Here is a 20,792-nt window from a genome sequence, read left to right on the forward strand (position 1 = left end):
TTTGATTCCTTGGTGCTAGAACAACTGTCCCTCCTCCATCTGCTGCTGGGGTGGAACTCTTGGATCCAGGCTCTGCCAATTAGACTTTGATTAACTTAGCTAATCAAGGTGCCTCACTGTTTTAAAAAAACACATACAATCTCACAATCTAGTTTCTTTAAGTTAGATCTATTTTATTGAAAATGTTTATATCCTGGAAAAAAATGTAATCCTGAATGTTTACTAAAGGAGATCAGTTCAACTTTTGTATACTTTTTTTAAAAAAACTTCTTAATCAGGCTGGGAACTGGGAGGTTAGAATAGACAAATGTAATGAACAAAACAGTGGTCCATGGCTGTGATCACGGTTTGTAACATGGTAAAGCTGCTGGCACGTGTAACTGTTTAGATTATTGTATTTGATCATTCAGTGTATTTATTTTTGGTTAGAATGTTTGAAGCAATGCACATCAACATATTTTAACAGGAGTCTTGAATCGTAAGAAGAGAATAGAGAGTATGGGGTGGGGGGCGGGGGTTTGGAAGCTCATATGGAGTATGAACACTGGCAGTTGGTCAAAATGGCCTGCTTTCATGCTACCTATGTAATTTTATATACAGTTTTGTGGTCAGTTTGGAGATTTAATATTTTGGTAAAGTGTAAATTAACTCAAATGTAGCTTTTATTTTGGGTTTGAGTTCACTAAATTGGGTTATGGTGGGGGGGGGGTGGGCTGTGTATCACATAAAAAATACTTTATTTTCAACTAGATTGTAAACTAGCATTTTCTTTCAATTTGAAATTCCTGACTAAATTATTGATTTCTTTCTCTCCCATTATTTTGTACTTGTATTTACAAACCCACAGAAAATCAAACTTACCCTTTTAATATCATACATGCTTATTATTGTTTGTCTTTTTTCAACTGTTTTTCTGTATTGACTGTAGGGGAAGTACCTTGTTTTTAGATTTTGAAGTAGATCAGTTCACCTTGCATTTGCTGATCTCGAATTTGGAGAAGAAAGTGGAACTGAGCTCTTGACACCTTTCGTGCTGTACCGAGCATCAGGTTTTGTCACCAAGCCATGTGCTATTTTAGAAAGTGGGTCAGGCTGCAAGAAGGTAGGACATCTTGCTGCTGATTAGGGGTTCTAATTGACCTGCTAGTTAAAGTACTAACTAATGCCATAGAAGCTTGGTTAGGGACATGCATCTTTCTAAAACTGAAGTACATTTACTTATTAAGTGCTAGTAAGAAAATTAGAGCAAAATGGGTCCATTGTACTGTAGCTCTTTATTCTACGAGGGCTCACAATTTCCTGTAACTAGTATGCCATTGTATGTGTTAACCTTAAAGGGTTTAATGTAGGTCAACCAGGTCTAGAATATTGAGTATAGAACCATAATAGATTTTGCAGGTTGTCTCTTTTATCATTGAATAAGCGAGTGTTGTTTTACACCTGAACTTTTCTACTCTGAGACGATTTTTTTTGTCCATCTACAGTCTGAGCTTTAATTGAAATACAATGAGTCGAGCTGTAAAAAATCTTCAAAATGTGCCAGCATTGTTTTGGATTGTGGCATCCCATCTTCTCTGACTGGATGCATGTTCCTTGAAGATGTTCTAATAGTTGGGTATATGAGTTGCCTGTATTTGCCCTGCCCTTGATTAATCTCTACTTACCTTTAGGAAAGTTTCCAGTCTTCACATGCCACAATGCCTTTGTTAGTTTCCAACATGCAAGTAAGATAACACATGTTAACCTTTAGATGGAATTATGAATACAAAATATCCCTGTCATTTGTGAAAGTAGTCACTTCTGATTGTAAGCATTATTAGCACACTCTGGTGTTCATTAATCCCTTTTTCAGAATCCTGTGAGGCTAGAAAGTTAAACAGTACTGTAGGCAAGGTGTAACTTATCCCTAATAGTTCAAACTATAATGAGTAATGATCATGCAAGGAATTAACCTACATAGTAGTCAACAGCGTTTCACTGTAGATTAGTTTGTTTGGCCTGGAGGAAGTAGCAGCTTAAGAGAGCAAATTACTTTATTGCTTTTATGTAGGTCTTGCTTTGGACATGAGAAGCCTTTAAACAAATAATCTAGGGAATGCTAATTGGATGGTTTTGAGTTTGGCAGAAAATTCAATGAGATTTTACTCTGTTTGGTATATTGTAATAATTCAGCATTTCTCCTACGTACTGGAATTACTTCTTTGTTTGTATTTTTGTGCTACGTTATATTCCTGTATTAGCTAGTAGTTTCAGAGCTTGCTCAGTTTCACTTGTATGTTACCACTTTATTGCTTTAGTAGCAGTCAGTGCTTTAATTTCATTAAATGTTTTCAGGAATGGTAATATATTTTCTGACTTACTAGGAATAAGAGCTAAAACCTGCATGTTAGTGGAATGTATTGCAGCTAAGACCATTATGGCACACCAAAATATTTGTCTTCCATTAAACACTTTGCATTTCAAGATTGCAAAAATAACTAAAACAATTTCAAGGAGAAAATTGTCTTCCAGCGGAAATGCCCCTGTGGTTTCCTGTCCCCAAATAGTTTTGCATCCAGTAAAAATATTGAAGATGAACTACTTTCCTGACACTGACCCAGCACAGCTTCATTCCAACCAAAAGGAAACTGGCTTGACTAAAATAGCTTTTTGGTTTCATGTCTTGTGATGATTACACAGTATCTGCCCTGTTTGTATTAGAGGAATAAGACAGCACTGTAAAAAGCATAGTTTACATCCTTTCATTTGAATAGGAGCCACGCCTAGACTTGATGTTAATACTGATAACTTTACCAGTGGTAACTTGTTGATTTGTTGGAAGTGATCTGCAGAAAACAGATGTTTTTGCTCTGGAGTCACTTGAACATATATCTGTATTTCGTCTGGGCTGTATTTCATCTGGGTTAAAGCTATTTTGGCATGTTTGGACTTTTTTGATGCCCAATCGAAGCATAGTAATGTGAAAATTAGTCGAGCTTGATGTGTATTATAAAGTCTGCAGGAAATGGTTTGTTAGAAGTTCAGAGTTTTATAGAATTGGTCCCCACCCTTCTGAGGAGGAAGTGTGCATAAAATGAGCCTTTGCTACTACTAGTTCTTTACAAAATACATTTGTTTTCTCCTCTTTAAATACATTTAAAACTGTGCACACATTAACTTAATGTAGGTTTATACTATGGTAAAGAACCTGAATGTAGGATATTTTTGTCCAGTGAAAGTCAGACTTTTTGCATGCTAAGGTCTTGTCTTTTGAGAGTTATTTTACAAAAATGACATTCACAAATGGCAGGACAGCTTTACGTTTACTGTTTGAGTTTAAGTTTGACAAATGTTTCTTTATTAAAGATATGCATCATTAACTATTTTAGTGTGCTAATCAGAGGGACCATTAAAATCGATTTTCACCTATTTTTAAACAAATTGTGATGAAAGTCGATCAGTAAACCAAAATTTAAACTGAATTTGATTTATTAAAAACAAATTTGCCGATTTTATTAAAAATCATTGGTGGTGTGAATACACATCACATTGCTTGTATGTTTCCGACACTGCAGCAAAAGGGGTTTTGGATTGTGTGCATCATGTGACCTTTCTTGGTTTTAAAAAAAACTCATTTAGGTTTTTGCCTCAAGGTCCTTTTTTTAAAAAAAAAGTTTTGTGGATTTCTTCGATATTCCAAAATCACTGAATTGAAAGGGGGAGTTTCTACTTGTAAAAGTAGAAGCACGGGGAGATGAGATTATAAAAAATGCCAATGGTGTTCCAATCTTTAGTATTTAGGATATGGAATGCCCTGCTGCGACTGGTGGTTGAAGCAGAATCCATATTAGTTGTCAAAAGCGAGCTAGATATGTATCTAAAAAGAATTCTGGGGAAAGGACACATAAATGGGATGGAAAGGATTGCTTTTAAAAGATAAGCATAGACACGTTGGGGCGAATGGCATTGCTGTCAATTTCTATGGTTCTTATTCCGTTTAGAGTTTTATACCTCTAATGTCCCTTTTGAGTCTTCCAAGACTGACTAGCCCCAGCTTGTCTTAATCGTTCACAGCTCACTCAGTTGATGCTCTTTAAAAATCCGTAGTCTTGGTGTTAAAGGTAAGTGATCTCTCCCTAGGATTGGAATATCTCTAAGGAGGTATGTATCCGGGAAAGCTGAGCAAGTCTGTAGTTCTCGCTGTGCTTGCTAAATTCCTTAAGTGTCGTCAAAGCCTGAATGTGTTGCGGATATTAAGAGCTGTCTACTGGTAAATGACTTGTTTTTAATTACCATATTAAACGTGAAGTGTGTGAATTATGCTTGCGGCTTCTTTTCTTAAATTGTACGGCGTAGATTTTAGCATATTTTCCCTGGAAAGTTGAGAATTGATTATGGATTATTTATTATGGATTAGTCTTGGATTATTTCTCAGCCTGTTACACAGTTCAAACAATTCTGGTCATGCATTTCATTTGTACAAGAATGAATTCCACAAAAAATCCATTCAAAAGTCTTTTGCATTTCTCAGTTGTATTATCAGTTCAGATGTAACCTTGCATGGAATGTAGTGAGGGTGTGAAGATTCCTGGTGCCCAATTGCCCACAGCGAATAAAGTTCTTGGGCAGGTCAAAACAAACTACTGTATTTGCTGCTCGGCATCATTCTCTGACACAGCCACAAGTGAAGCCTTGGAGGCTAAAACATGTCTGAGCAATTGACTGAAAAATTAAATTGGTTTCTTCGCAGTTAATATACAGAGATATGAACAGAATTTGGAAACAAAGCGTAGCGTGTTCACAGCCTGTAGTTGTCTGTTCTTACATATCCCAGTTACAGTTCTTGCTTTTTATTGTTCCATTGTCATTCACTATTCCATGAGTGCGTCAATTTACATCCTGGGACTCTTGAGGAATGCATAGGTGAAAAACATAGTTGGTTCTCTTGATTGTCGTCCTGTTAAGTACCATGTTTGCTTATACTTCACTGGTATATCTGAGATTGGGCATCCATGTGCATCACATGGAACATTACTGTGTGCCATAAATGTGATGGAATTTCAACTATATACTTGTTTTAAAAAGTTAATAACTTATTGTAACTATTGTCCAAATCCTATAACATTTCCCTACATTTTTTAGAACCTGAGGGAGACTAACTTGGGTTTGCAGAAGTAAGCAAAATTAGTTGATCAATTGCCATTTTTAAAATCTTAAGTTAATGAGCAAGTTTAGTTGATAGCACCTGCCAGTTACTATTTTACCAAATGGCAAATTAAATTATTCCTTCGGAGAAGAAAATAGTTTTAAGTGGAAAGATTTTTCTTCAGAAAATAATGATGTCAATTGTTTTGAATCTAGAGTGGTCCGATAGTCCAGTTAGCAGTAAATTGTTGCTTATGTACAGAACAAAATAGGTCAAAACTTGTATGTGTGTAGTCACAGTCAGATTGTGGTAATTTCTACTTCCATTTCCTGTCAGATTACTGCAGGGTGGACTAAATTCAATCAGCCTTGAGACATTAAAAATAAATAGGAGAAATTTTAAAATGTTGCTTCTGCTGTTTTCTGTTTGCCTGGATTTCCTTAAAAAAGTACTCTGCTGGCAAAGGTGCCTTTTGGCAGCATTCCTGTGTCTTGTCCCAGGAAGATATTATATGAAGTTGTATTTATATAGTGTAAATATGGGAGGTAGTCTCAATTTTATAATGGCACTCTATTAGTTCCCTATCAGGTAGTGGATCACATCTGTGCAACTTAGTTTGTTTTTTGGTCCACGCCCCACCCCCCCAAATTAATAGATGTACTGTATGTTAATAAAATGTACCGTTCATGAATATATTTGGTGTTTATTTTTGATTAATCTCAGCTGCGGTGGCAGTTGAGTTATCGCTGGTCTCAAAGCTGGGGAGAAGCAACATAAGCCACGATCTAATTAGTGATTGTTGTAAAGTATGTATCTGTGAACTGCCAAGTAACGACACAATGGTTGTGGTGCTTCTCCATGGTTGAATAACTTCCCAGTATTGACTATCAAGGCTTGCACACAAATTAATACTTATTACCAGTTTTCAAGTACATTGATCTGTATTTGTCCAAGATCTGCTGTATATGGCAGAATGAATCATATTTTGACTGATATAGGCAAGGTTTTTAAGCTTTAAAAAGTTCAACAACAGTACTTTTGCTATTAACTGAAAATGTTTGACAAAGTACTAAAAGGCTCCAGATATTGATTGTTTTTTGGCAGAATATTTCAAACATAAAGCATCTTAGCTGTTTCTGTGAGCTAAGTCGTGAGAGAATCTGTTTCCTTATACTTTTATCTTTATGAGCATGAACATTCAGTTTTTCAGGCAATGAATTGAGAGGACATGTGGAAGGTTTCCAGCAAAACACATTTATGTGGAAATTTGTAGTGTGAAAGGGGCTTTATTAAGCATACATGGGGTACTTGTATAGTTTCTTAACTTTAGATTGGCTCACCATCTTGTTTGTCTTTAGGGCTGAACATCTGTGCTCTGTTTATAAGGTGGAAAGAAATTGTAAATGAGGGAAAATATTACCAGTCTAGAAGAAACCATTTACGTATTCTAATTATACAAAGTATAAAATAAAATGGTGCCTTTTTGCAAAATGAAAGGAAGTGTACATCTCTAGAGTAATTCCCTCCAATCTGTAGTTTTTTTAAACTTGAAAAGTGAGCAGGGTTTAACATCTAAATATGTTGCCAGACAAATCAATTCAAAACTTCAAAAGCACACTTTAAAGTATATGTGCAAACAATAAAATCTTTGTTAGGATTTCAAGAATAAATGGGAATTCTGTTCTGGATAAATCTGTTAATACTTTTCACTCAAACTAAAAGGTTAAACTAAAAATATTGCGCTTGATAAATTATTAGTAGTTAATACTAGAAGCAGTATTATAAGACAAGCACATCAGTATTGTCTTTAATGTAATAAGCGAAAACACACTGGTGGATAATTAAAATGTATACATAATAGAGGTTTCCCTGAATGTGCTTGTCTGCCACAAAACTCTATAATCTATATGCTGCTGGTTAATGATGAATTCCAAGTGCCAAAATGACGCAAAAGGTCTCTGTGAGTTTGACTTAAACTAGTTGGAGACGTCCTCCTGCAAATACTGCCTCTGTACAAATGTATCACTCAGATAGGGAAGTCCCCATCCAGATAGTTAGCAGAAATCTGTACCATAAGCTCATGCAGTGGAGATAACATTCAGAGAAATCTGAACAAATTACGTGGGTGAACTAATGAATGGCAGATTCATTTTAATTTTGGAAATGAAGTAATATTACAATCAGTGTATTAGAGTGAAAATTAGTTGGGTGAGTTTGACTATTCCTTGAAAGTACATGAGGGTGTCAGCCTTGCTCATTTGGTATTGGCCCTTTGGGGCCAGAAGATTGTGGGTTCTTATCCCACACTGAAGCTTTGACTTTATGATCTAGGTTCTTGGCTGATGTGTTGGCCTGGCTCAATTGATAACACTCTCACCTCTAAATCAGATTATGAGTTCAAGCCTTAATTCGGCATTTGGACTCGTATAGTCTTAAAATAAAACTCCAGTGCAGTGCTGACTGTATTTTTGATGGTGCCGTCTTTTGGTTAAACCGAGGCCCTGTCTGCCTGTTCAGGTGGATGATAAAGATCCCATGGTATTATTCAGAAATTGAAGGGAGTTTCTCCTCGTGTCCTGGCAAACGATTCCTCCAAATAAAAAATGGTCATTTGTTTAATGGCTGTTTGTGGGAACACTGCTGTATTCAAATTGGTTGCAGTGTTTACCCACAGAATAGTCACTGCACATCACAGTATATCGTATGAAACGCTTTGGGAAGTGCTATAGCAAATGTAAGGATTATTATTAAAGATGCTCCCTCCAAAGCTGTGCTGGAGTGCACTGTCAAAAGTGTGTCTTGGGTGAGTCAGTACAGCAATGTATATCAAATGGAAAGATTTTTATAATCAAATAAATGTGAAAGTATTGCTGTATCTATGATACTGGGCTGCTTCACAAAGACATTTGTTTTAAATTGCAAAATTATTTTCAGCCTGTTAGTTGATTGGTAAAACCACATTTAGAATGTCTAGTATTAGGCATTCATCCTTCAGAAAACTCTTGATGGTTTTAAGTTAAAAGCAGTAAGGGTGATCTTTGAACTTGGAAATATGAAGAACTGATTTTTTTTAAATTCAAGTGAAAAGAAAAGATGTGATTCAGGCCTTATAATACTGAGGCATGCATACACTGTTGATGTAAGCAGATTATTTAACTCGACTTACCAGAGAATTCAAGAACATAAACCAACAATGTTGTTTCTCTTCACAAGCTGGTTACCTTATGGTATTGGTACAGCACAAGCAGGTAATGGGTTATGTTTAGCTTTGTCTTAAAGAAAACTTGGTAGATATCTCCAAATAAACTTTAATGTATTTGAAGAGCTTCAATGTTACTTTTCTTTGATTTTTTTTATCACTTTAAAGCTTCAATATGTTCCATAATTGTGTTTGTTATGCAAATGCCCTCTAAGTGATATAAATGGGTGGGGGGGAGGGGGATCAAATGGGTATCTGACACAACTTGAAATGAATCATGCTCAAGGAATTTGCAAACCAAACTGGGATACATACATCACACCTACATGTGGAAATTCTTGGGATATGGTGCATGAAATGTAGAGTTTCCAAATAATATTGTTCTTTTAACATTGATTTTAGNTTTTTACTGGACAAAAACTACCAAATTCTTATAAAGTTGCTCTAGTATTAATGCATGCTAAGTTTAGCTAATTTTAATACCTTGCACATCTGCGCTTTATTTAAAAGAATCGTTCTAGCTGTTAAAAGTAAAAGTTACCTTTTTTATTCACAGTGATGGCAGCCATACGAAAGAAACTGGTTATAGTTGGTGATGGTGCCTGTGGAAAGACGTGTCTACTAATCGTCTTCAGTAAAGATCAATTCCCTGAGGTCTACGTTCCAACAGTTTTCGAAAATTATGTAGCTGATATTGAAGTGGATGGAAAACAGGTTGGTGTTTGATAATCGTATGAAAGGGATTCTCAAATTCAGTATCTGTTCATGATTTTTGCGTCCTTGTCTGATAAATCTGTCAACAGCCTTGCGTTTAAATAGCGCCCTTCACATGGGGGGGGGGGGTCTTCACAGTGACCAGAGAGAGAGTGACCATAGGCACAATCAGAAAGGAAGGATTTGAGGCGGGAAAGGAAGAGGTAAGTTTGAGTGGTAGAGGGAGGGAGTTTCAGAGCTAGCTGCCCCATAGTAATATATAGCACAAAGGCACACACAGAGTTAGGTCCTTGGGTTTTAAAAGCAGAGAGGGAAGGTGGAGGGATTTAGGAGGAGTTCCAGTGGGTGGGGCTAAAGTGGCTAGAAGTTTGTCTGCTGGTAGTCTGGTGGGATAGAGCAGGAGAGAGTGTATGAAGCAGGAGGACAGATTTTGCAGACCAAAGGGACTGGCCAGGGGAAGGATTGCACATGATTAAGGTACAGTGGGTAAAGGCTGTGGAGATATTTGAAGGTAAGAACAAGACTTTAGTCAATGAACTGTGGGGTGGAGAGCTGGTTTGAGTGTGGGGAGGAATGCGCCCTGTAGAGTTCTTGATATGGAACTTGTGAAGGATATTTGGCTGCCATGTTTCATCCACAATATATACAGTCAATTCACTTTACTGTATATTCTGAAGTGTTTTGAGGCGTCTCGAAGATGTGATAAGGCGCTATATCAAATGCAAGGATTATTAGTATAAGATGAGGAGGTTGGTGAGCAGGATATAGGGGATCAATTGAGTCTGGAGCTGATACCAGTGTTGATGATAAGTTTTTCTCTTATAAGTGGCAGGCAGTGATGGATACTGGCAAAGGTTGTAAGACTTGATCAGAGCCTGGATCAACAGTTTAATAAATTGTAGTGACGGTTAAACAAAATGCCAAAGTTCCGCGCAGACTCTGTTGGTTCAAATGAGCAACTGGGAGGCTGATATTATTATCACTTGAGGAGGAGATGCTGGCAAGAACTGAATAGGTAGCCTCATTTTTGTTAACCTTTATTGGAATAGGACTTGATCTCTGATTGGCAGTCTTGTCATAACAGTGGTGATTCGCAAGAACTTGTGATATCTCTTCTGCCCCTCCCATATCTAATTTTAATTTTCTACGTTACTGTCCAACTTCCTCGCTGACACTGATCCAACTTTGATAAACGATTATCCTTGCACTAATGAAAAAACTATTTACACACATCCATGCGAGGTTACTATTTCTGTGAATTTGACAAAATTGCAGACTTTAGTAGCCATGTACCGAATTTCATGCATACACACACAAAAACTGCATTAAAATTGCAGACCTATCCTCGTTGAGCTTTTTCATGGTCTTACTATTTGGGTCACATGATTTCTGAACTTGTTAGTAATTCAAGCGGCCTCAACAAAATGTTAGCCTGGCTCAATTGATAGGATTCTCACCTCTAAATCTGAGTGCTGCACTCCCAACGGATGTTGGCACTATTTGAAAAGACGTTTTCCTTGTCTCCTGGCCAAAAAACCCAAAGGTAAAATTGATCATTTTGCAGCTGTTTGTGGGATGTTGCAAATAGTCTGCTGTGATCACCTACAAGTGCTTTGAAAAGTGCATGGATTTTTTTTCTCAGCTACAAATTAGTGTGGAGGTTTAGTGACCCTTCCTGTGTGTTCGATGCTCTGGTCAAATAAAAGCGTCTGTATTAAACTTTCTGTCACGTGATTCTCCAGCCATAGATACAGTAATACTTCTTTAGTTTTCCTCCCTAACAGCTAACGTTTAAAGTCAAATCTTTCCAGGTGAGAAGAATTGAGTCAATGGAAAGAATTATTTGCTCATTTGGTTTTCAAGCTGATTCTAGACTTAACTCTGACCAGGCAATTTTTGGGGGGTAGATGTCTCGAGGATATTTTTATATTGAATACCAGGGCTGTTCAATTACCAAATCAGTCTCCTGGGCTAGACTGAAGATATCTCTGGCTCCTTTAAATACCTTTCTATTGTCAAAGTGAAGAGGGTGAATGCTAAGCCGTAACCTCTTGACATTATGTGAAGCTTCTGTTGGCTTTAATGCTCCTTTTTGTTAATCAGTTTTTCATTCCTTCGGGTCAGCTGCTATCAGGTTGGCTGCATCTTTAGTTGTTACAATATCCAGGTGTCCTGGGTATTCCTTGAAGAAGCAATTACACTGAGTCTTGCAGCTCGGAGAACTCCCATGGTTTGCAGGATATTAACTCATTATGGCTGTTCTGTGAAGTTCCCCTCTCATCTGTTGTATGAGCTGGTATTAACTCGAGATGTGTCGACTTTTGCTTCTGGGTTACTTCCAACGTCCTTGTTTCATGAAATCCTTAATGTAACCGACGCAATAACAAGAGTTTGCTTAAATCGCTAAATGTAATCCAACTTCAGAAATATTGTTCTATGGTAACAGTACAGCTCCATGCTTGTCCTGTTAGGACAAATGTTGTTAGTAAGGATCATTAGGGCTTTTCCTCGAAAGATTAAGCACTTATTGGACTTTTGTCAGTTAGACCTGTCTAGTTTTGTTTTAATAAAACAAGGACTTAGTTAACTTATTTAAGTTAATTCATGTAGTTTTTTTAAATTCTTTCTGGTTTCAGTCTATCCCGGCCTGAAATTCTCTTCTGATTGTATTCCAAGTGAAATTTAGAACAACTCAACTGTGCTTCTAATAGATGTGGTTTATAAAGCCTAATTTGCTACCAGTTATTTGTCCCACTTCAGAAATGTTGCACTGGTCTCTGAGGTGTGTCATGGAGCCAAATAAAATTGATTTCTACTGCACCTTAAATGAGTCTTGCTGGAAATGCACCTGAACTGATCACATCATTCTTACTTCTCTTCCAGGTTGAGTTGGCTCTTTGGGACACAGCAGGGCAAGAAGATTATGATCGACTTAGGCCTCTCTCCTACCCTGATACAGATGTCATTCTAATGTGTTTTTCTATTGATAGTCCTGACAGTTTAGGTAAGACTTTCTTCAGCACAACTCTTGGAATATTTTTGCAACTTTTTTTCAAAAGTTTGGGTACACTATACAAATGTTAGAAATTATTTCCATTTAGAAAAAAGATTAACGATGCAGAAGTGGAAGGTAAATATTTATAGACATTAAAAATGAAAAATGTAGATTTAGGTAGACAATTGCTCCACTAGTGCTTTCCTCTCCTAGTGGATCGACTTCAAGTTCCCCATCCTTACGTTCTCTAGAACTCCATCCCATGGTCTGTCTGTCTTGCCCCCTCTCACCCATAAAGCCCTCCTTTTTGACCTTGATTTTGTTCATTTTTTTTCTCTTCCTCCTCATACATTCAGGTACCTAGTCAACTGTGTGAAAACGCTTTGAAACGTTGTCCCAACATGAAAGGCACTGTATATAAATGTAAATTTACCATTTTTGAGAGAGGGTGGAATTCAAATACCATTTGTGTTGTCTTAAACCTGTGAATTTTGAAAGTAAGATTGACAATAATGAGCACTGATAGGTTTTACTTAAAAAGTCTTGTTGTAAATTTCCATATTCTACTCTTCTTACCATAAATTAGAAAATATCCCAGAGAAGTGGACTCCAGAGGTGAAACACTTTTGCCCTAACGTGCCTATCATACTCGTTGGAAACAAAAAGGACCTGAGAAATGATGAGCACACACGAAGGGAACTGGCAAAAATGAAGCAGGTACGTACAGAGCTACACGGATGATGTTTTGGGTTGAACATATAGCAGTGACTTTGATGGATGTTTTGTACTAAAACAAAAATCCATTTAATCCAATTGATTACTATAATATTTTCTTTCTGTTGCTGTTTTGGTCTTTCACTGCAACAATTTATCTATCAGAATCAACAGGGTTCTGAAGCTTGGGAACACTGGCTTTGTGTAAAATTAACCAATTAGTCAGCAGCATTCTTTTTGTTTTAAACTAAAGTGAAATTAAGTTACTTTTTGATTTTATTTTTGACCATTTTTTCCTTTTTTTTATATATAATATGCATATACACGCGCACACTTATTTGTTCAATTCACATACAAATGAAGAGACCTTTATCTTAATAAAATTGCAGGAAATCTGCCCCTTGTGAGGGGGAGATAATGACAAGTTTTGTATATGGTAGATATATGAGATCCCACTTGAGTACTGATATTTTCTCTTGTGCAGGAGCCTGTGAGACATGAAGAAGGCAGAGAGATGGTCGGCAGGATTAGTGCATATGGCTACATGGAATGCTCGGCAAAAACTAAAGATGGCGTGAGAGAAGTTTTCGAAATGGCTACAAAGGCTGCCTTGCAAGCAAAGAAGTGCAGGAAAAAGCATTTTTGTCTTATGCTATAATGCAAGCCAAGTGCACCCTACCACACACTTCTTGTCAGTCCCTTGATTTAAAAAAATCTTGAATTGATGTTTATTAAACTTAGTATGAATAGTGTCTTGATTATACTGGCCTTTCATTTATCTGTAATACTGTTCAAGCGATCCAGCTTGCAGCCAGTATTTAAAAGCCAACCAAGGTTTTTCTAGTTCAGTGCTATACAGATGTCTTGGCTATGGTTGATTTCAGTATGCACATGTACATCTAAATTTACATTTCTGCAACATTTTTGATCTGTATACTTCACATCAACAGATGCAGCCTTACTGGCAGAGAGAAAGCACCAAACCTCTCGTCAGCATGTATTCCTTGACATAAAACCAAACTAAAGTCAATTTGCCACCATTGTTTGTAGATGTAGCTTAATTCAACTTTTGTACAATTGGATTTGGATTTCTTAACGCTAATACTGTAGTCTCAACGAAAATTTTTAAGTGTATTGGAAAATAAATGAGTTGAATTCATTTGTATAAAAGCTTGGTAACTTTCTCAAATGGATAACTGTTAATGTAAACCAAATCAAGCTCTAACATACTTATGTATAACGTTAAGAGATTTAATTCGGGAGGGAGGGAGGATTTGGGGGGCGGGGGGGGAGAAGGGGGCAGGAGTTCGGTCTTGATTCCAGGACATGGTTTATATAAAAAAAGGCCTTGCTAATTGAACCTAAGTGGCTGCTCAGCTTGCTATAGGAAAGCTGGGCATCTGCTTAATAGACAAATTAGCATGGTCACAGCACCATGCATTCAATGCCTTCTATTTATCATATGTCAGTATATGTAATGCCTGCCTTTGTTTTTGTTTATAACATTGGAGATATATTTGTGGAGGTTCTGAATGTCCCTCACTCGCAGCCTACTAAGTGTGTTTTTATTTTTTTTTGGCTGTATCAGTAAATTGTTACCAGCAATACTAATAGCAGAATAAAAGCCAGTTTTTTAATTGTCCGAGTCCATTATTTGTATTCAAATTGTAGTGATATGTAGTGGATTTTGTTCATAGTACAAATTTCCCCTTTTGTGATACTTTCTCTTTCCATTAAAGCAGCCCAGTGAATGTCAGGGCTCACTCTTGCCTACAACAGCATAGCTGAAATGGAGAAATTGGCTTCTGTAAGATTATATATTGCATCATCCCTTTGGTGCAACATTTTAAGATTTTTTTTAAAAAGGCAGAAATTAAAGGGTTCGGTAACCCTGAATACCATTTGCTAACTTCGTACAATATTTTGGCCCCAAAAAATCAGAGCTATGTGATTATTTGTGCAATATGTTTATGCTCCAATATCCTTAATGCTCTCAAAATGTGGGATGTTCTGATGCTAATTCTGTTGCCTTGTTCTAGTGAATGTGCTAAGGAGCTCCCTCAGGTGCCCTCGGAAGGTGAAGTACTGCCTGGTGTGGAGTTAGTGGATTTCAGGGGCAGCGTTAAATACAAAATATTGTATGCAGCTGTGGAGGTTTGGATAGAACCAGCTTCTGAAATAACTAATAGTTGTGAAAACTACTGTAATCTCCTGATAGCTCTCCGCTTCACTCATTGGCGTGCTGGAAATCCATCTGGCTGCAGTTTTGAAATACAAGGTAATGGAAATTGTCAGTTCGGCACATGCATATGGATTGCCTTGGAGTGACTTAAGCTGCCTCAATAGTGTGTTCCTGATCCAGGGTGTGAGGGTGGGGAGAAAGCAGAGTAACTGTCACCCTATGGTAGCATACAACATTTAAAGAAACATACACTTGCCTGCACTCAGAAGCTAACCCAAAGAGAATCCAAGGTGTAATTTTGAAAAATAAGGGAATTGGACTGTTTTGATTTTGTGAATCTAATATTTTGATTGTTTCAGCTTATTACGGACCAAATTGAAAAGTATGTTCAGAGAAAGGATGCTGGCTGTGATTTTATTTTGCTTTACAAAGATTAAAAGAATTCAATCCCCCAGTGAATGCAGCATTCTGATCTATGAATGTTGAGGAAGACTCCCACATCTGAGGGGTAAAGTTACAAAGAACAGTCAGTAGCAGCACATTGCTGTTCTCAGCACAGATGCCTGTTGAGTCGAGTATTGGTTAGAGCACTCGCAAGCAAGAGGAGCCGGGTTCAATATTGAGCAAGGCGAAACCTTAGGCAAGTTTCCTTACTCTAGTTATCTACAGTAAGTGGGAACCGGGGTACTAGTCGATTCGCAGATTGCTTTCCGGGGATAAGCCTTCAAAAAATGTGGTGACTCAATCTATGACTGTTTGTGGGACACTGCTTTGTGCAATTGGCTGCCGTGTTGCGCCCACAACATGTACAGTCAATTCCCGTTTCAGTATATTCTGTGAAGCGCTTTGAGACGTCTCAAAAACGTGATAAGGCGCTATATCAAATGCAAGGATTATTATTAGTATAGCGCCCTTCAAGCGGAGGTAGCCCCAGAGCACTTGACAGGAGTCTTTTGACACAAAAAAAAGTCTTTACAACATAATACAACAAAATTACATTTGTATAGTGCCTTTTACCTTGAGTTGCTGGACAGTCAGTATCTCGGACCCGAGCTGGGGGTTGGGGAGGGTGGAGGCGGAAGGGGTGGATTTGAAAGTGGGAAAGGAGGGAGGGGCAAGGCGAAAGATTGAGGGAGAGAGTTCCAGAGGTTTGGGGTGTAACAACCACCGATGGTGGAGGGGACGAGGGACAAACGAGGCCAGAAGCAGCGGGTGGTGGTGTGGGGGGTAAGCAAATCAGATAGGTAGGGAGGTGCGAGGGCATGAAGGGATTTGAAAACGAGTGAGAGAATCTAGAAATCGATCCATTCAGTAATTGTGAGCCAGTGGAGCTTGGCAAGGACTGGTGTGATTAGGATACAGATTTTTGTGCAGGTGAGTCTCCGGCTGGTGGAGTTTTTAATTATTTGAATTCTGTGTATGGTGGTGCTGGGGAGACCAGCAAGGAGGGCACTGGAATAGTCCAGCCGGGAAGTGACAAAGCTGTGGACAAAAGGTTTCGGCTGTGTTGGTTGTGAGGTATGGACGGAGGCAGGCAATGTGACTGGTGGGGGAAAACGGTCCTGGTCGCAATGGATGTGGGGTAGAAAGGAAAGCTGGGGAGCAAACCTGACGCCTCAGTTGTGCACAGGTTCGGAGGTTGAGGAGTTCAGATTCGCAGGAAAGAAGGCGTTGACAGAAGTCAAAGAGTATTGCTTCCGTCTTGCCAACATTCAGCTGCAGGAAATTTGTCAACACCCTGAACCCATGATAACTCATTTTTAGATGGCAGAGGTCAAATCAAATATTTTGGGTGCTTCCCCTGCACAAACACATCGTTATAGAATTGAAGGACACAAATTTGTCAATGTAGATGCCAACCTGGTGGTTTTCTGTTTGATTGCCATGCAGTACCATTAGAACAAGAGGAACTTTCTCCATAGAAAATTAGAGAAAAATGAAAGGGCAGATTCCATACACCACTTTCATAACCGGGGGCTGTGGTTTAATACATCAGGAGGTCCATGCACACCTAGGTGTTCTCATTGTATATGTTTGATATCTTATTTCTTCATGCAAATGAATGTTTCCCTGAAATATTTACAAGTTTTCCACTTGTACAATAACAAATGTTCAATTTTTAAAAGATTCCAGTTCCATATTTAATTGATTGTGTGGTCGTTTTTCAGCAAGTGACAATTCAGACTGAGCACAAATTGTCAAAGTTGTGTGCAAGATTGTTTTTTAAGCTCTGGTGAGATTTGATGTAGCTGTTGTAACAGTGTCACAAATTACTTCACAGATAATTGGTTGAGTGCAGTGAATGTATTTGCAGTACAACAATGTCCCACAGTCTTGAAGTGAATGATTCATTTATCTGGAAGATTGTTGGCCAAGACCTTGGAAGAAACTCCTTTTTTCAAAAAGTGCCATGTATGCTGCATCTATCTGAAAAGGCAAATGGGCTCTTGGTGTGTCTCATTGAAAGGAAGTTGAACACCACAATTCTAGCATCAGAAAAATATCGCCTCCTCAAATCAAGCAGTGGTGCCTCTGAAATATGATGTGGTATTATGGTTAGGGCCATCAAAATAGAACTAGGTCAGTTTGTTGGGTATCTCACTAGTGAAGAGTGAGAAATGAAAAATGCTGAATTTCTTTCAACAAAAAAGCTTTGCAAATTTATTGTTGTTTTGCAACCACTCCTTGATTTGAGGAGATGATGTCTTGACTATAGAATTGTAGTGTTCAACTCATGCAGCACCATCTGGAACGCTGTATAGAAACACCAAAGAATTGATGAGTAATGGAAGACAGGAAAATTGTAGTGGGAAACCCATTTTCTCTTTACAGGAAGCATCCTGTGTAGAGCATTAATCCAGTAGTAAATATTCTATTCCTCCAGGACTATATGTAAATTAGCTATGTATATAACTGTTATATATTCGCCTTCAAATTATACAATCATTACACTTTACAGTGAAATTCTGTGAAGGGTTTTGTGTTTTGACAACATAAGGTGCTATATAATAATAATCCTTGCAATTGATATAGCATCTTATCACGCCTTTTGGGATGTCTCAAAGCGCTTCATAGGATACACTGTAAAGTATAGAGACTTTTTGTGGATGAAATGTGGCAGCCAATTGTGCACATCGACGTCCCACAAACAGTCGATTATTTTGAAGGGTTTATTATCCCCGGAAAAGCGATCTGGCAATCGACTAACAATGGGTTTCTACTTACTGCTAGGTAAACAGGTGTGTGTGTGTTATATATATATATATATATATATATATATACACACACACACACTTAGGAAACTTGCCTAAGGTTTCAACCTGTGCCGCTTGAGAATTGAACCCAGGTGAAGCTTCATCAAATATGGTTAATTGAGATTCTTCTGGAAAAATGTCTGCAAAACAAAACGCTGCTACTGAACTTGACACCCATAGACATAATATGAATAATGTGCTTTTGATTCCTGACAACACCAGTGGTTCTTTTGGAAATCCACAGGTGGCTTTCACACTGGTGTTGCCACTTGCACTGTAATGCTGTACGTTGGAGCACTACCTCAGTTACATTACATCCATTTTTTGCACTGTTGAGCCAAGTGTGTAATTTGGCTTAGTCTATGGCTCGCTCCCCTGAATCAGAAGGTTGTGGGTTGAAGCTCCCCTTGGGACCTGCACTAATGTTGTCTACATTGACACTCCAGTGCAATGCTGAGGAGATACATTGTTCAAAGTATAACAACAACTTGAATTTATATAGCACCCTCCACGCCGGATGGCATCTCAGAACGCTTAAGGTACCGTCGTTTGGGTGAGGCATTAATCCATGTCTGCCTGTTTAGATTGACATTACAGATCCCATAGCACGACTTAGAAGCAGAAGAGTTTTTCCCAGTCTCCTGGCCAACAATCCCTCAAATAAAATTGATCATTCACTTCATTGCTGTTTGTGGGACATTTCTGTGTGCAATTAAATCATGTGAAGCACTTTGAGACATCCTCCCGATGTTAAAGGAATTGTGCCAAAGTCCAGGACAATTTCACTGTAAAGTGATGTTAAAGGGAAGTCCTACATAAAATGTTTCTATACATGCATAACTAATAATAATCCCTCCAAAACCAAACAATAATAAATTGGTCATTTTCAGTCCACGACTGTTTGTGGGACACTGCTGTGTGCAATTGGCTGCTGCGTTTCGCCCACAAATAGACAGTCAATTCACTTTATAGTCTATTCTGTGAAGCGCTTTGAGACGTCGAGAAGACGTGAAAAGCGCTATATCAAATGCAAGGATTATTATTAAAACGTGGATTTAATAGCACCTTTCACATGTGGATAAGGCTCAAATGTTTTCCACTGAGTGTTTCACAGAAACTAAGTGGGGCCAAGTAGGGTGGAAGGAAGAGGGTAGGAAGCATGTTACAAAATGTGCAGATATGTTGTCTTATGAAAGGGAATATGAAGCAGAGAGGAGGCTTGGCAGTGAGGTTTAGGAGAAAGAGTTTCTGAGTACAGTGGGGGGAAAAGTGGCTGAAAGCTCACCTGACAATGATGGGCCAGCAGAGGGAATGTGGGGGAACAGAGCTACTGGAGATGGATAATAATACTAATCCATATAAAAATAATATCATTGTAATAGTAATCCTTACATTTGATATAGAGCTTTTCGCAGTGGGAGGACGACTCAAAAGTACTTCACAGGATATACCGTAATGACTATTTTGTAGGTAATCACAGAAATGGGAAGAGTGCAGAGGTTTGCGATGTGGTCTTGGTCACTCGATCGTGAATTGATCAGCAGGGGTTTCTGTTCCTGTTTGTGATTCAAATATTGAAGCTGAAGGTCGGTGGTTGTGTGGGTGTGGTCTCAGTCATCGGGTCTTCAGCCAGGCTGGTCCACAGTACTCCAGATCACTGTTAATGACCAATTAGCCTCATTAGCAAGTTTAGAGAGGCAGAGCTTGCCACAGCTTCACAGTGGGAAGCTGTGTTGAACTGGTTAAACTTCAGGAGTACTCGCAATGCACACTGTTAAGGACGGTGATGACTTTCCTTGTGTGTATGTGTGAGACACCCACCCAGCTGACCAAATAAATGAGTTTGCAGAGGGTGAGAAGTGCCCACAAAATAAAATTCTATTAGATGAGGGAACAGACGGTGGTAATGTGAAGAAAAATTTGTTGAAAGAAGATTTGAACACAATCAACAAGATGAGGGGAGAGAATGAAAGAACAATAAAGGAAGATAATTCAGGAATATTTAAAATGGAATTCAAAGGGAAAGACTGGTTTGCACTCGCATTTCTCCTGTCCAGATACATTTCTAGTTGCACCTCTGAAGAGCAGTTTGCTCACATAAGTTATAATACAAACTTTAAATAAGTGTGAAGCATCACATTTGTTCATTGGAAGCAAATAGGGATCCTGATGATGGCTTTATTATCTGTTACAGGCCTGTAACAAAATCCTATAAGACCATAAGAATTTGCTAGATGAAAGAAGACCAACGTCCATCCAGTTTGCCTTCTACCATCCTGGCAGTAGCATGTACATGTCCTGTCCCAAACTATATACTGTATCCTGAGATTATTTACTGACAGAAATTATCTAATTTGTTCTTGAAAGTTTCAACACTTTCAGCTTCCCCCCCAGAGAGCCTGTTTCGTACATTTACTACTCGCTCACTGAAGTAGTGTTTCTGCAGATTTGTTTTGAATTTATGATTGGTGTAATGCTGTATATTATTGGTCCGATGCTTATTTCCCCAAAATTGTCTTTGAAGTCAGAAAAGGGCCAGCTGATTGAATTGAGAGTGAGAAGGGAGTGCCATCATCTGGAAATGGAACTTGTGAGCTGAAAAAACAACT

At 38.2% G+C, this 20,792-nt stretch overlaps 1 protein-coding gene across 2 annotated transcripts in view; it reads left to right on the forward strand.

Moving 5' to 3' along the window:
- rhoa (ras homolog family member A) overlaps positions 1–14,384 on the forward strand; it is a 29,235-nt gene extending 14,851 nt beyond the window's left edge. The window contains 4 exon segments of one of the 2 annotated variants that reach the window (NM_001292775.1): positions 8,881–9,038; positions 11,922–12,042; positions 12,620–12,750; positions 13,232–13,905. In NM_001292775.1, coding sequence (NP_001279704.1) covers positions 8,883–9,038; positions 11,922–12,042; positions 12,620–12,750; positions 13,232–13,405 — 582 coding nt within the window. In that variant the 5' untranslated portion in view covers positions 8,881–8,882 and the 3' untranslated portion in view covers positions 13,406–13,905. 2 annotated transcript variants of the gene reach the window in all.
- Positions 14,385–20,792: the final 6,408 nt, after the last annotated feature.

The sequence above is a fragment of the Callorhinchus milii genome, unplaced genomic scaffold (genome assembly GCF_018977255.1).
Source record: "Callorhinchus milii isolate IMCB2004 unplaced genomic scaffold, IMCB_Cmil_1.0 Scaffold12, whole genome shotgun sequence".
Classification (NCBI taxonomy): Eukaryota; Metazoa; Chordata; class Chondrichthyes; order Chimaeriformes; family Callorhinchidae; genus Callorhinchus; species Callorhinchus milii.